The 15753-nt window shown below is 53.8% G+C and overlaps 7 protein-coding genes across 7 annotated transcripts; 5 read left to right on the top strand and 2 right to left on the bottom strand.

Moving 5' to 3' along the window:
* Positions 1-209: 209 nt before the first annotated feature.
* Positions 210-2057, top strand: E0L32_002018 (uncharacterized protein; the record flags this gene model as incomplete). Its single annotated transcript, XM_031136162.1, has 1 exon — positions 210-2057. One exon carries the CDS (start codon positions 210-212, stop codon positions 2055-2057), a length of 1848 nt encoding a protein of 615 aa, XP_030989126.1.
* A 548-nt stretch (positions 2058-2605) lies between these two features.
* Positions 2606-4184, top strand: E0L32_002017 (uncharacterized protein; the record flags this gene model as incomplete). The annotated part of the gene is made up of 2 exons (XM_031136161.1): positions 2606-3017; positions 3073-4184. 2 exons carry the CDS (start codon positions 2606-2608, stop codon positions 4182-4184), a joined length of 1524 nt encoding a protein of 507 aa, XP_030989125.1.
* Positions 4185-5812: 1628 nt separating this feature from the next.
* Positions 5813-6549, top strand: E0L32_002016 (uncharacterized protein; the record flags this gene model as incomplete). Its single annotated transcript, XM_031136160.1, has 2 exons — positions 5813-6066; positions 6150-6549. 2 exons carry the CDS (start codon positions 5813-5815, stop codon positions 6547-6549), a joined length of 654 nt encoding a protein of 217 aa, XP_030989124.1.
* Positions 6550-7224: 675 nt separating this feature from the next.
* Positions 7225-8741, bottom strand: E0L32_002015 (uncharacterized protein; the record flags this gene model as incomplete). Its single annotated transcript, XM_031136159.1, has 6 exons — positions 7225-7541; positions 7600-8063; positions 8112-8226; positions 8285-8305; positions 8365-8488; positions 8550-8741. 6 exons carry the CDS (start codon positions 8739-8741, stop codon positions 7225-7227), a joined length of 1233 nt encoding a protein of 410 aa, XP_030989123.1.
* Positions 8742-9152: 411 nt separating this feature from the next.
* Positions 9153-10241, bottom strand: E0L32_002014 (uncharacterized protein; the record flags this gene model as incomplete). Its single annotated transcript, XM_031136158.1, has 1 exon — positions 9153-10241. The coding sequence occupies one exon, from the start codon at positions 10239-10241 to the stop codon at positions 9153-9155; it is 1089 nt and encodes a 362-aa protein (XP_030989122.1).
* Positions 10242-11143: 902 nt separating this feature from the next.
* E0L32_002013 (uncharacterized protein) lies at positions 11144-11976 on the top strand (the record flags this gene model as incomplete). The annotated part of the gene is made up of 2 exons (XM_031136157.1): positions 11144-11560; positions 11641-11976. 2 exons carry the CDS (start codon positions 11144-11146, stop codon positions 11974-11976), a joined length of 753 nt encoding a protein of 250 aa, XP_030989121.1.
* A 1396-nt stretch (positions 11977-13372) lies between these two features.
* E0L32_002012 (uncharacterized protein) lies at positions 13373-15403 on the top strand (the record flags this gene model as incomplete). Its single annotated transcript, XM_031136156.1, has 1 exon — positions 13373-15403. The coding sequence occupies one exon, from the start codon at positions 13373-13375 to the stop codon at positions 15401-15403; it is 2031 nt and encodes a 676-aa protein (XP_030989120.1).
* Positions 15404-15753: the final 350 nt, after the last annotated feature.

Raw genomic sequence — 15753 nt, 5'->3', positions numbered from 1 at the left:
TGCTCTTGCGATCAAGCTGAGTCGGTACCTGCTTTGAGCTGGCCCAAGATCGTCCTTTGCCATCATTGAAATACATAAAATCACACTCATGGGTTCGTTCCCCCTCGCTTGCTATCGGATATGCGTTCACCAAGGAGGATCTCTGTGTAGTCTTCTCCACGATACAAAAGTCAGTGCCCCGGGCCTAAGATCAAGGATTCCATGCACCCATGCAGGCACCGGAAGATCGCGATGCCGAAGAGGGCGCGGTGCGGAATGCCAAGACGGGCTTCCGCTGGTTTCTCCACAAGATGAACCCGGTGTCGGCTCGTGCCAAGGGCGACTTGCGCATCATCAAAGAGTACTTCAAGACGGACGACCGTGCCAGAGCAGAAATGAAAGATACGAGCAAGCATCCCGAGATTGACCGAGTCGCCGAGGTGCGAACAGGTCTGGGACTGTGCGTGGAAGAGGTCGAGTTCGTTGCAAAGCGAAAAGCCCGGATGAGAGACCACTTTGCCAAGTATCTCGGGCTGGATCCAGCTACGGTGCACCTGGACGACGTGCCCTGTATTGGCCTCGGTGGCAGCGGAGGAGGCTATAGAGCCATGCTGGGACTTCTTGCTTACTCAGCCGCGATGAAGGAGAGTGGCCTATGGGACCTACTGATGTACATCGCCGGCGTGTCCGGCTCCTGCTGGTCAATCGCATCGTACTACACGTTTGGCAACCTCAATTTCGACGAAGTGATAGAGCACTGCAAACGCAGATTCTCGCCTCATCACCCTCTCTCGGACGATGCCATCAGAGCAATGCTGTCAGCCTCGGGAGGCATGGACCTCCTCCTCGGGCCGCTCGAGATCAAATCAGAGTCTGGCCTCAGCGTAGTGCCCATGGACTACTACTCCGTCCTGACCACGGGACACATCTTTCTGCATGACAAAGAGCAGCGCCCCACGGCCAGCACCGAGCCTAGCGTCGTCGGCTTCAAGCCGGAGTGGTTCAAATTCACCAACGCCAAGCAGCACATCGCCAACGGCGCGGAGCCGCTGCCCATTCTCACGGCGATCCGGCACGAGCGGCCGTGGAAGGAGTGGACCGACAAGGAACACCCCTTCAAGAGCGACGTGATCGACGAGAAAGAGCATGCTGAGTCGCATGCATGGTGGCAATGGTTTGAGATGACGCCGTTTGAAATCGGATCCGACGAGCTCGAGGCGTGGGTGCCGACGTGGGGATTTGGAAGGCCATTTGCGGCGGGCAAGTCGACCACGGGACTGCCCGAGCAGTCCTTGGCCTTGCTACTGGGTCTCACTGTGAGTGCTCCGGCCGGACACATGAGCTCGTACATCGCGACGATCAAGAGGAACCTGCCGGGAAACTTTCTCGGCGCCCAGGTACACGATCTTGCCAAGGGAATATCCCGTCTGTGGGGAGCACACGGCACAGCCGTGTTCGAGGGTCATCATCCCTTGCACGCCTGCAATGAGCACAACTATCTCTTCCACCTGACGGAGGACAGGGCTCCCGGGATTCAGAACTCGCCCAGGATCCACCTGGTCGATAGCGGCATGGACAACAACTGCCCGACGTACACGCTCCTCCACCCGAGCAGGAACGTGGACGTCCTGATCACCATGGACGCGTCCAGCGACGTGGAGAAGGACCAACAGGGGAGGATCGACCAGATAGGCAGTCGCAAAGGCATCAAGTTCACGAGGAGGCAGCCGGATGAAACCCCATACGCACAGGTCTTTGACGGCAAGCTTTGCGACAGGCCAGAGACGGTTATCGACTCGTATGGCAAGACTACTACGACCCCTCCGGCGCCTGTCGTTCATCAAGAGTCTACGGTTGTGTACATGCCGCTGCTGAAGAATGAGGATGCGGTTCCGGGGTTCAATCCAGCCAACTCGACGTTTTCGAGCTCGTACAACCTCATCTGGACTCCGGACCAGGTCGAAACGTTGATCAAAGTGTGCATCGCGAATTTCAAAGCCGCAGAACCTGTGATAAAGAAGGTCATTCTAGAGGCTTACCAGAAGAACAAGGCAAGGCGAGAAAAGGGCCAAAGATAGATGGTATGTATCCGAGCATGTGACGTCACCCCTAGCTTTGGCGTCACCAGAGAGGCTACAAGTTTTGGCATGATATCAGATACCTCATCGCGCAAGGCTGGGAGAGGAACTAGACTAGGATATCAACGGACAAGATGATATCAGATCCATGCTCACACACTGCAACACGATTGCAGTCCGCACCTCTGAATCATGAATAAGAGAGGGTTGTATCGGGCCAATGCGAGACACTTGCTCGGCCCGAACGTATCTCTGACTGTATGTACGTCAACCCCTACAAGCAAGTCTTGTCAGTTCCTTCCGAGCACACAGACCTGGGTAGAGATTGCTCGGCCGTACGGATAGTTTACTCTTATTACTGATGAGTTGCCCCGAACCGGGACCCCCACTGCTACTCACCCCACAAATCTCCCCCAGACAGGAAATAAGGCAAACTCCGAATGCCGGCTTCGTAATCAATGGACTCAAAATGCAATAAGAAACGCTGATGCAGTCCTATGGAGAGAAGGTGGGTAGTGTGAGAAGGGTCTCCAACGTATTCTGCGACCATGGCGACTAAACAAGAATCTGGTATCCTTTTGCGCGGCGGCACTGTCTTAGCCCACGATGAAGACATGCATGTCAGACCGCTGAGAGCCGATGTTCTTATCAAAGGAAACACCATCGTCAAGATCAGCGAGGACCTGTCTGTGCCCGTCGGCACGGAGGTAATTGACTGCATTGGCAAGCTACTATGCCCAGGTTTCGTCAACGGCCATCAGCACATCTGGCAGACGGCGCTCAAGGGCCAACACGCCAATGACACCCTCGTTCCGTACATGCCAACGGGCAACTTGACGTCAGCGCTCTACACTCTCGAAGATGCGTTCTGGGGCGAGTTAAGTGGTGCCATGGAGTCCATCGACTGCGGGACCACAACCGTGGTGGACCATTCCAGTCTGAACCAAGGGCCGGATTACCGTGAGTCAAATACCCTCTCAATATGTTACTCGCCGTCACTTAGCAAGGTATACAGCGAAAACAATTCTCCGGGCCCTGGCAACGTCAGGCCTACGCGCCACCTACGCATACTGCCACCCTCGCATCGTCACCTCGTGGAACCCGCTCAAGTACGCCGACGACTCGACTTCACCCTGGGTTATGGACACATATGAGCAACTATTTGCACCGTGCTCAGATCTTGGCGACAACGGCCGCGTCCGCCCTGGCTTTGCCGTCGACGCCATCTTCGGCCCCTCCGAGCCGCTCCAGAAGCTGTACAAGCGAATCCGCAGCGCAGGCACGGCAGTGATCACGACGCACTCTTGCGGCGGGGTCATGCTACACAACGGACCCTCCGCTGCACAGATCTTGTACCAGCATGGCCTGCTTGGCCCTGATATCCTGCTCAGTCATGCGACTTTCCCGCACGATGGCGACGTGGAGCTGCTGAGGAAGGCGGGAGCGGCAGTGTGCACCACGCCGTTGACCGAGCTGCAGATGGGACAGCCGCCTGTCGCGCTGGAGGACGATTATTACGAGCTAGCGAGCCTCGGCGTGGACTGTCATTCTTGGGGCAGCAGCTTCATGCCAGGACAGATGAGGTTGCTGTTGCAGTGGGCCCGGTGCGACAGGGCAGGACGCCTGCTCAAAGAAAAGGGGCAATGGAGTCTTGGCACTGGAGTTGATGTCGAAAAGGTTTTCAACCTGGGGACGGCGCTGGGTGCTAGGGCCATTGGGATGGGTGATCAAGTCGGGCAAATCAAGGAAGGGTACAAGGCGGACATGGTCATCTTCGACACGGACACGCCGAGCATGTGTGCTGCCGCACTGGACGATCCTGTCGCAGCAATAGTGCTACACTCGAGTGAGCGAGACGTTGGAACGGTGATTGTCGACGGCGTGGTGAGAAAGCAGGGCGGCAAGCTGTTGGACATCACGGCGACGCCGGCGGTGGGGCGCCAGACGACGCAGGTGAGCGGCGTTGAAGAAGGTCGGAAGTTTTCCTGGAATGATGTCGTCGCCAGGTTATTAGAGAGCCGAGCAAGAATCAAGAAGGAGATGGAAGGGATCGACTGGGAAAGTGCGGTGGATAGCATGATTGATCTGATGCACTGCGATCGAAGCTCTCTGAAACAAGACCATTGATCTTGCAGAAAGCACAACAATTTGCTGTAAAAATAGAATTATGCCAAGACTCACCACTGGTGAACCTGATTACACACCAACTGCGGCGAGCATGTTGTTGCACCTTCAATGTTGTTGACAACCTTTCCACAAAGACAAACTGAGGGCCTCTAATTTACCAAGACTGAGTAAGCTGAGACAGGGCCGACACAATATTTATTAGACTTGGTTTCCAGGATATTACGGCTGTGATACTAGTGACAGAGAAGCGAGTGGGCAGCTCTGGATCAAGAAGCATGGTGTTCTCGGAGATGGCAGTGGCACTTGTCACAGAGGGTAAGCTCGTGCCGACACATGGAGCACACCTAGAATATTCCGTGTAGATTAACCTGACCCAGCAAATCTTGATGAGATCATAGTCACATCAGCGATGGTTTGGCTTTGGGATGAAGCTATCTGCGGCACAGAACAGCTTGGGACTTGGAAGTCCCTGGACTGATCGTCTAAATATAGCTCAAGGGCCCACCCCCAACATATATGTCAACCTTTGTGGGGACGAGGGCAAGAGGATTGAAGACTTCCAAGGTTGATCGACCCGGTAGAACGCTGCCTCCGATTCGCGATGCAGTCCTGACAGCTGTGATGAGCGGGGGCAAGTGTTTCGAATGCTTGATTAACTCTCTTCTTTCGCTCGTCAGGTGCTCTCTCGCAGGCAATATCTCCCTGCATCATGTGAAATGACGAACATGTGGAGTCTTTTCTATCTTTAAGCGCGCTTTAAGCATACCTAAAGCCGCCCGGATACTACGCTGATCCTGGTGCACTGTGGATCGCTGCCCAGATGCGCACGCGATCACATTCACCCTCATCTGCGTTCAGCGCATCTTGACAACCCACTCCCTACGGCGCAGTTCTCCTCTGTAGTTTGTGGGACTAGTTGGCGCGAGTCGCGTGCTCCCGACCCGACTACAGCGTCATGTTCCAATGGGTATTTCAAGGAGGCACGGCTGGCGGGCCAATGAGCTTCAACATCGCGTACAGGACAACCTAATTGTATTGACTGATGTTTCACTGATCATACAAACTGATCGCCGGACCGTCACCAACCATCAATCAGCTCCCCAGCTATTACGGTGCACACACTTTTGTGATTAGGGACGTTGAAATGATATCAGAACTCAAAATAAATGTCTAAGATTAGATCCAATACGCTGTTGATCGCATGTTCCAACTGCACCAGATGGGTCAAGTCCATGCCCTGGCTAGGTGAGCAGCCTATCATCAACATGTGGAAGCCAGGAGTGCCTCTCGATGATCACCAAAGTCATTCATAAACCCTAAATCCGAATCTTGACCTCCAACACGACCGTCCTGCAGTCTCTCCACACTGGCGATCGCGAGCATGGTCATCGGAAGTTGGAGACATTTCTGTAATCAACACCTAAAAAGGGAGTCTGAGTACTGAAGAGATGTGTATATAAGGGATGTAGATTCCCTTGGTCAAACAATCTGAAAATGTCTTCAGAGCATCAACCCTCGACCACTCCAAGAACCAGCAACACCTTCATCACTACAGCAGTCAGCTCAGCAGCCGCGATTCAGGCCACAGCTTCCACCCCAAGATCTTTGCATCCCCTAAAACTTTGAAAATGCCTTCCACTATCAAATGCCTCATCTTCAGTCTCCTCGCCGGTTCCACCGTCGCTGCCCCTGCAGTAAGCCCCTCCGAGAGCGAAATGGCCAAGAGGCAAATGACCATCCCTTCCTGCTACAAGTGGGAAGAATACAAAGACCTCAAACAAAGCAAGCCCTACTACGACAAGTGGCAGCGCGTCGGCGGATATGAGTGCACCTCCCTCAAGAAGTCGGGATGCTCCATCAGCAAGAGTGCTTCGCACACCGTGTAAGTCTGAGAACAGGGACGCGCCTATCGGGAAAGTACGAGGTGAAGAAAATTAATAGCTAACCCGCACCGGCACTAAACAGTGGTGTCACCAAGACAGTAAGCGGCGGTGGCAGCGCTGGAATCGACCTTGGCAAGATCAACAGCCTCGGCATTGACGCCGGCTTCTCTTACAGCTGGTCGACCTCGGACTCGACCACCTTTACCGACACCAACCAGTGCCCGCCCGGCGGCCTCACTTGCGGCCTGCAGGTATCGCCCCAGCTGGTCAAGATCACGGGCACGTACATATTCGAGATGCGCGGCGGCTGCGACCGCAAAGAGAAGCACCCCTTCAAGATCTATGCACCCGTCGAGAAGGGCGGCGGCAAGAACAAGGACCAGTCTGCCGTGCAGAACTTCAAGATTTGCCTGGCAAAGCCTTGCAAAGACGAGACCTGCAAGAAGGCCGCCAAGGCCGAGGGTATCGAGAAATGCCCTTGAAATCCTTGTGGAGCGGAACTTACTCGCTGCTGCTGCTGCTGCTGCTGCCTCTTGATATCGAGACGAGGTTTTGAGAGCCGATGGTTAACATTGTCTATGTATTTGTATTTGCATTTAACGAATGACTTGAGACGAATCTTGGCTGCCTTTGGAGGAGGACACTACTGGGTGGAGCAAGTTTTGTTTTTTTTGTCTGAGGATCAGAGAGCACAAGAGGATGCTGATGAGTCAAGGGTCACTCGCTCGCTTAGTTTGTTATAGTGGAATTTCTTTCCATTCAATACTGTTGCAATTCAAGCTACCATACCCTCAAAGAAGGGTATAAGATAAGCGATAACAAGTGTAGGAGCCAGCCACTCTAAGCCGCTGGTAGATACTACAATACCAACACAGAAAAAAGACATCTTTACACAAGGCCACTTACACAGGATATCGCACCGCGGGAAAGCTTATGTCCTGTCCCGCGACTAAATAAAGAGTGGCAGAAGTCGTAAGTTGGTTGAGGCCTACTTTCTCAAAACCGACAACACCAACAGACCTCGTCTAGCCTATTGAGTGAGGACTTTTAATGTACAAATGTGTGTAAAGGAGTAGTGATTTCTTCAATCATACAGGTACAAGAATCCATGGACGATGAAACCTTAAATTTGCTGTGACATGAATGTCTTCATCGCATCACGTCTTGAGCCGAGCTTCAATGCAAGCCCCGGGCACCCCAAACACCCTCCAGATATGAACCAGCTCGAGTCCCGAAGCATCAAGAATGTTAGCAAAGTCTGACTCCTTCCTCTCCTTCCCGCCCATGGTCATCACGATCTGATCCAGCACAGCATATGGAAACGTGCCTTGGTCCACCCGCGGAGGAAGTACCATCTCGCAGATAAGCACGCGCGACTCGGCCGACATTGACTCTACCAAGCGCGACAAGATCTGCGTAGCAACCTTGTCACCGTAGTCGTGAAGGATCATACGCATGAAGTATGCCTTGGCTCCTGTTCAACGAAGTGATCAGTTCGTGCCAGGTGTATTGGTGGGCAAGAAATGTCATACCTTTGACCGGCTGGGTGGTCATAAAGTCATGAGCCATCATCGTCGTCTCCTTTGGCAATATTCCACTTGATTTGGCTAGCTCAATCACCTCTGGACGATCCTGCAGGATGCAATGCTTTGGTGAAAGCTCAGGATGCGCGTCCAGGATCTTCTTCAGGACCACACCGTGGCCTCCTCCGACGTCAACAAGCTCGACGATCCCATTCTCAGACTCCTCAGAGTTGTTTCGAAGCGTCGAGAAATTAAAATGTCCCGTCACTGGTATCTCCGGGTCGAGCCCTGCCATGCTGATCTGGAAAGCCCGCATGTTTTCCGGGTTCTGCTCCATTATGGACCAGACAGGGGTACCTTCCTGCTTGTGGTATGATGTGTAAGGATTAGAGAGCGGGTCATGGGGCTCTCGCGGGCCATGAGTAACGACATATTCATCGAAGTTGTGCATGTTTTTGAACCACTCGTCGTACCTGTTTGAAGTGAGTATGCATGTCCACAAGAGCCGTTTGGTAACTTACATGACCTGGAAAAGATGACCGGGACTGGGAGAGGTGGTGATGTAACCTCGAGAGAACTTTGTGTGTGCAAAGTCACGACCGTCAGATCGAGTCTGGCCGAGGAAACCAGCAACAACTAGTCGAAAGGTCTCCTGTGAGTAAACAGTCATATTGCTAGTTCTACATGAGCTTACCTAACAACCGTCCCATCCGCTCTAGATCGTAAAGTTAGAGCTGCATTGCCCAAGCAAGCAAAAAGGATCAGGCATCATACCAAGTAGAGATTCTTGTACTCCTGTCGCTTCTGAGAGCTCGTCCAGAAGTATAGATCCCTCATGAGGGATAGCCTGGAGCACGCCAAGCTTCATGAAGGTCCGGATAGCCACAAGCTCTGCGATCTGCATTTGCTGTCAGTATTAGACTTTGACAGCATCAGGAGGTTCTGGGGCGAATGCCTACATTCAATCCATGATAGGTAGGGGCCTGGAATGGACCGATCAAAGCTCTTTTCAGGTTCTCAGCTCTAGATATGATTTCGGCTCTGGCCATGTGCCCTTCGTATCCAGGTGCGGAGGAGTAATTTTGAGCGGCGGCTGTCAGCTCCGCCACGAGGCTCTGCACCTCCTCGGGGGTCGCGAGGTCCTGATCCATAGTCCTGAGCCCTTTTTTTTATGATTTAGACTGACTTTCAGTAAGAAGGTATTGTCCACAGCAGCTACATAAGTATGAAAAAGGCGAGCTCTTCCGAAATATTCATGTAGACAGACACCTGTGCGGCGCGGAGATGCGGGGTATTTGTATTGTCCGTTGTCAGCAATTCGACCGGGAAAACGCGGGATCCTACTGACAACTGATGCCTGCCTAGAACACAACCCTGCTCGTCTCATCAAGCATTCTCCTTTCTATCACGGTTCAGACTCCGTCGCATGACTTAATGACTCAACAGGATCTTGATCTCAGTGCTACCAAGCAAGTTGGGCTTTCTAAGAAACACAGATCTACAGCAGCCATCAAAGTACATACAATACAGTGACTTCCTCGGTCTTCATCTCGAGCAGCTTGTTAATCCACACCCTGCTTCAACCAGTGGTAGTTCTTGACAGGCCAGTCCGCCAGCTCAGCCCACTCGGGGCCAACTCTGATGGCGATCTCCGAGACCAGTGCATGGCCCCACCCGGTAGCCCACCAGCGCTCATCAAGGACAGACATACACACCGCCCAGTAGCTCAACATGATCATAGCCATGTTCTCCCCAGTCTCGAGCTGGGCGACGAACTCCGGAGGCAAACAAGTAATCCAGCCCATGAGGCCTTCTGCCCACTCGGCGCGCATAGAGATCCTGTATATGAGCTTCAGAGAGAGGAGGGGCCGCCCGTTCTTCTCCAGGGGTAAGAGCACGCAACTCTCCTGCTCCGCGCGTAGCAGTAACTTGTCTAGTGCTTGGTCCACAAACGGCGGAAGGACCGGGAGCTCGTGGCTTTTGGGAATCTTCATCATCTCCGCAAGCTTGCCACCCAGGAGCCATGGCCTGCCATGGAAGACGAGCTGCCGAACGGGCTGGGTCTTGCGGATGATGTCGACAAAGTCTTGCACCTCGGAGACCTTGTCATGCCTGGCCTCGTGGAACGTCCACGCTGAGTAGTCGTGCGTGGTAGAGAAGATGCCCAGCTCGGCCGGGAGACTCCTCGAGGCGAAGGCCCAGTGGGTGACGAGGACCGACAGGAGGAAGGCGGCGTCGGCCGTCTCCTCTGTGATTCTAGGCAGGAGTTTGACGAATCCCTCCAGCGCGACGGCCTGGTTGCGAAGCGCCATGACCTGGTACCGCTTCTCGGGCCGGTCGCTGGTGGCGATGACGTGCATGGCCGAGATGGCGAGGATACCGCCGAGGAGTGCGGGCTCCTTCAGAGCCTCCTCGAAGGCGACGCCCTTCCATAATGACGGCACTGGTTCGCGGTACCAGAGGGTCTTGTAGGTCTTGGTAAGGAAGATGTGCGTGAGCTCGATGTCGTCCAGGCGATCCGACGAAGGTGGCGAAGGTGCCGGGGGCTCCGGGGATGGCCCGGTCTGTGGCGCGGAGGCGGCCGGAGATTGCGGAACGGGCGTAGGGAGGCCGTACTCATCTATGTATGAACATCTGTCGCCGCGACGCATGCAGCGAAGGCAAGATGGAAGTGTCTCGTCGCACTAAATGCCGTTCAGCTGGCGATCAATGCATGCGGCATTGGAGGTGACCCGCGTCAAAGTCCAGCGCAGACCGGCAGCGCTAGAGATAGACATACCTTGACCCGTCGCGTCTTGCACTGTGCGCATCCGCGCCGCGATTTCCGGTGCGATCTTATCATCTAGGATTATCTGGTCCATACGCCATACGAGATCGACGAGCTCACTTCATGTCGGCAGCCAGGATGAGAAGCTCCGCGTGCAGGGAACGGGCCTTGGGAGCGAATTGATCACCGCCCCCGCTTTCAGTGCGCCATGCTGCGCCGTTGCTACGCTAAAAAGCGCTAGAGCGGGACACAGTTCACTGATGCTTTCCAGGTTGCGCGCGTTGATTGCCTGGGATTTGTCGGCCTCAGATAACACATAAGGATACCTACGAGCAAGCAAAGACAGTATTTGGAGAGGAGCTATATATCAAAGCCTCGAACTCAGGTATCAGGAGCCTACAGATGCTTCACGGCCAGCATCCTAGTCCAATGACGATAGCACTTAGAACCAAGGCACAGTTCGATAATGAGTCAGTAGCGAGCGGCTGGGGACCTAAGTCCGAGGTTCGGTCTCATGCATCAACTAGTAGAGGATTCAGCTAGAGCTTACTGTCAGCTTCAACAGCAACCAATAAGTTGACTAGAACAGAGTGGCTTAGTGGCTTCACAAGGTCTGGACATACAATTCAGAGCTCATTAGCCAAGACCACAGGAGAAGGATGGAACTGGCTGCTACATGAGCTGGTCTTCATGATGTATAATAGCCGCATTCATTCCCCGCGGCCCTCAACCACTGTTCGCTCGTCGCTGCAGAAATCGTCAACATCAACATCACTCTGATCAAGAATGGTGAAACCGGTCATAGTCTTCGCCCATGGCGCATGGCACCAACCTCTCCACTATCTGAGCCTCTTGCGCTCGATCCAAGCGAAGGGCCATACCGTCGTCAGCCCGGTGAACGCGACACTGGACTTGAAAGGCTCATCGGCAGGAAAGACTTGCCAGGACGATACGAAAGTCATTCGTGATGCCATGAGACCGTTTCTTGAATCTGGCGAAGATATCGTGCTCGTCTGCCACAGCTACGGCGGCATTCCAGGCACTGATGCCGTAGAGGGAAACACTGTCCAGGAGCGGGCTGCCAAAGGACTGAAGGGCGGAGTCAAGAGCGTCGTGCACATTGCTTCATCCGCCTTGCCACAACGAGGCATGTGCATATTCGACATGGTGGGGGGAGGCCCAGAGCCCTGGTGGGATTCTGACGTGAGTCTAAATCTAAGAGCACCCGGCGATATAGTCCTCTTCTAAATAGAAAACAATCCGTACTGACGACCACCTGGTAGGGGACATTTGGCTTCCCAAATCAGGACGGCTTCGACAAGCTCTATTCTGACGTCGACAGCGTAACAAAAGCGGCGTGCACGTCTGCACTTGTTAGACAAAGCATTGAGAGTTTCCGAACGCCAAATATGTACTCAGCTCCCGAAGTCAAGGCTCCGCTGTTCTATGTAGTGTGCGACGAAGATCAGCTAGTCCCTCCGGCTGGACAGAAAGCACTTGCCGAGGCATGCAAGGCCAAGACTATTCATCTCTCCTTGAGCCATAGCCCATTTCTGACGGACGCTGGGGTTCGACAGCTCATGGAGTTCATTGATGAGGCAGCCAGCGTGACCTCCTGAGGCAACTCAATAATAGTCACAATCCGCGCTGGGTGAAGAAATCCAAATGAGTCTGGGTGACGAGATACTTTGTGCTTCTAGACCAGAACCAAATTTCTTGAGGACGTGGCACCATGAACAAACATGCAGATAAATAGAGACTTGAATCCGGGACGAATTGAACTTTGGTAGAAAGTCACTGATGGCCCTCTCGGCTGCTCCTTGGTGTCAAAGGTGACGAGTTTCGGTGGGTAGTGTAACATTCCCGCTTCGCGCATAGCACATGAACAAATGAACGCGGGTGTGACATGGCCACTCAAGGTGATAGGCGTTGAGTCATATTGTTCATGCATATATCGGGTTTCTCGTGATAGTAGATCAGTTGCTCGTCGTGCTGAAACCCGTTGTCAGAGGAGGGCTTGTTATTGGACTTGTTGCCTTGTATTTCGACTTCACCTGCATATTAGCTCTCCGTAGGTTTCTAGACCTAAGACTGGTCAACTTGAATGCTGAATGAGTTGTATTTATAGTCCATAGATGCTAGCTGAGAAAGAGTTCTATTTATCGTAAGTGAAGTTATAGAAACTGTACTCTTTATGTGAAAGGTATGCTCCAGGAGCTAAACGCCTTCTTTGAGTTCGATTTTTTAATTCAAGCCTTGTACTTAGATGCTAATTACCGCGTCTCCAGACTGAGAGAAACGTTAAGCGAACAATACTTTCTATTGGGATAAGATCTTCCTCATTAGCCACCATCTGCGCCTTCAAGTGGCGAGTCTAGCCTGTTGATTTAACGCAAATGCTCAGATATATCTACTCCAGCTTTGCCTGATGCATCACCCCGCTCTGTTCTCCGATACTAACGGGCAAATGCTGATAAGAACACGGCCAACACGCAGACGCTAGGATCGATCCCGCAATTCGCCATTCAATAGCCAGGAACAGTGACAAGGGTGGGTTGGGCTGCCTTCCCTGACCAGTCTAGCCTACCCACAGTTCCTTATCTTCACCAGGGGCTCTAATCTGGAGATGTCAGCAGCTTATCAATCCCGCACTCTCGATGCGGTTCCCCTCAAACCTGAACCAATAAGAGAGGTGGTGAGGTCGGACCAACATCCAGCCATGACGATTTTGAGCGGGACCAGTGTAATGTCGGACGTGATACGCAGTTACAACGGGGAAGCTTGGTGCGATGTAGGAGATAAGCCTTGGCTCTATTGCGCACGTAAATAGTCTTGGCGAAGCTATCAAGAGATACTGGACCGGACGTCCCGGTTCCTTGGTACCGGGTTGAGTTTACAGCTGGCCTTGTTTAAAGCTTGCATAGAGCCGGCTTGGTAGCAGCATACAGATTAATCTACTCTATTTCCACCCTACTTGCGTTGATTGGTACAGTCTTTCCAAAGTTGCCGCCGGACATGTTCTTCAGCAGCACTCGGTCCAGCCGCAAGCTGGGCGTGTTCTTCAGTCTCATCCATGCGTCAACGGCAAGTCTCGTGTCAACCGGCCTGTCAGTCACGCTGAACAGCATCGACTACTATATCTCACCATTCTCGTCTGGTAACATCACCGTCGCACCCTCGGCGCTTTCTACGGTGCCCAAGATCTACGGCTTTGTTCCAGTCACGGTTGTGCAGGATGCAGTGGCCAGATCGGCTCTGCCTAGCCTCTTCGCCAACTGGACAGGAGTCGATGATGTCTTCCAGTCCGGATTTCTCGGTGCTGTCTTCTTATCCGGCGCTGGCGGATCCTGCATCAGCAAGAGGAACATCACTGAAGGAGGATCAACACTGATTCTACCCCTCGAGGCCAAGACCATCCCCTCGGGTCCGTACTTCCTTGACTCGGCCTCCGGGCTCGTCTACCCCGTCTACAGACTCTACGATGACTTTTCCGGCTCCTTCACCGAGTCCCTGATCCAGACCCCTAAAGGCACGTTCCACCCGCTATCCGCTAAAATCTCCGGCTCGGCCTCCGTCACGATCGGTGTGCCTTCAAGGATTTACTATACTCCTACAGCTGAGAAGCCCCTTGCTGGCGTGCGCATCGCTGTCAAGGATATCTTCCGGCTGGCCGGTACCAAGGGTTCCAATGGCAACCGCGCTTGGTACAATCTCTACCCTCCCAGTAACGAGACCGGCACAGCCATGCAGCGGCTGATCGATGCCGGTGCTCAGATAGTAGGACTCCAGAAGCCTTCGCAGTTTGCGAACGGCGAGACTGCGACCGCGGACTGGGTCGACTACCACTCGCCGTTCAACCCCAGAGGTGATGGGTACCAAGACCCGTCCTCGTCGTCCTCGGGGGCCGGCGCTAGCATTGCATCGTACGACTGGCTGGACATCGCGGTGGGCAGCGACACGGGTGGCAGTATCCGCGGACCGGCAGGTGTGCAAGGCCTGTTCGGTAACCGGCCGTCCCATGGTCTGGTGTCGCTCGATCACGCCATGCCGCTGTCCCCGACACTTGACACAGTTGGATACCTGATACGCGACCCCATGCTGTGGGATACTGCCCAGGCAGTTCTTTATGGAAGCAACTACAAGTCACTTGTGAGGAAAACTCCCAGCTACCCCAAGAAGATCATCACCGCTGGTTTCCCCTCCAGCAATAGCTCAGCCGCATCCGCCAAGATTCTCAACGGCTTTGCCAATGCCCTGGCCACATTCGTGGGCGGCTCGATCCAGACAATCTCTTTGGCGGACGAGTGGATGTCTAGCAAGCCCGCTGAGGCCGGATCCGCGACCCTCATGCAGCTTCAGAACACCACGTATGCGGTGTTGATCGCCAAGGAGCAGATTGATCTCGTGCGCGAACCCTTCTACAAGGACTATGCTGGTGAGTTCGCAGTAAAACCCCCTTTAGACGCGCCCCAATTACTAAGCCCAACCCTAATCACAGCCGCCCACGATGGACGTCTTCCCTTCGTAGACCCGGCGCCTCTTGCTCGCTGGGCCTACGGCGACAGCCTGCCCGCTTCGGCACACGACGACGCCATTCGCAACAAGACAATCTTCATGAATTGGTTCAACGACAAGGTCCTCCCGCCCGTGGACGACCCGGCGCAGTGCTCATCTGGCATCATGCTCTATCCAGCCTCTAACGGAGGTCAGAACCCGCGTAACCAGTACATCAACGCGCCGAGGCCGCCTTTTGGCTGGTCATCGGGCCGCATCAGCGTCATGTCCGAGTGCCCGGATTTTGTCTTCCCTCTGGGCCAGGTGGCGAGCCGCAGCGCGATCACGGCACACAACGAGTACTTCCCCGTCGGCGTGGATATCTTGGCGGCGAAGGGCTGCGATGGCATGCTGGTTAAGTTGGCGCAAGACCTGGTGGCGGCGGAGATCATTGCCGTGCCCAAGGTCGGGGGTACGATTTTGGGTGGTGATATCTTGATGAAGAGGAGGGCGGATGCCGAGGGGATTGAACACTTGCGGTACATTGACTAGATAGGCTCATGTACTACATTCTAATGGGATGACCGATCAACAACCTTGATGGACCCTGGGTACGAGAGACTCAGATTTGTGTGACTTCGACTTCTCTAAGGTACTGACTTGTCCAAGAATACGTGCGTGATAGAGGCGCATCTTCACAGAGACTGGGGTAACATGTTAGTGCCAGGTTGTATTGGTGCCGCCTCCTACAGTCAGGTTTGACAGGCCGGGGTTGTCCGCAGGTCAGCCCACTGCAGATCCCCGTACCTTAACGCCGATATTACGTTGATCACTCAGATCAACTTTCGCCTTCCCTTCGGTGTTTAGCGCCGTGTGGCAGTCCATTTACATCGCCTGGAAAA

This window comes from Thyridium curvatum (genome assembly GCF_004353045.1).
Source record: "Thyridium curvatum strain D216 chromosome Unknown NODE_8_length_716436_cov_74.480370, whole genome shotgun sequence".
Lineage (NCBI taxonomy): Eukaryota > Fungi > Ascomycota > Sordariomycetes > Thyridiales > Thyridiaceae > Thyridium > Thyridium curvatum.
The sequence above is the reverse complement of the archived record's forward strand: the minus strand, read 5'-3'. Positions and strand labels throughout refer to the sequence as shown.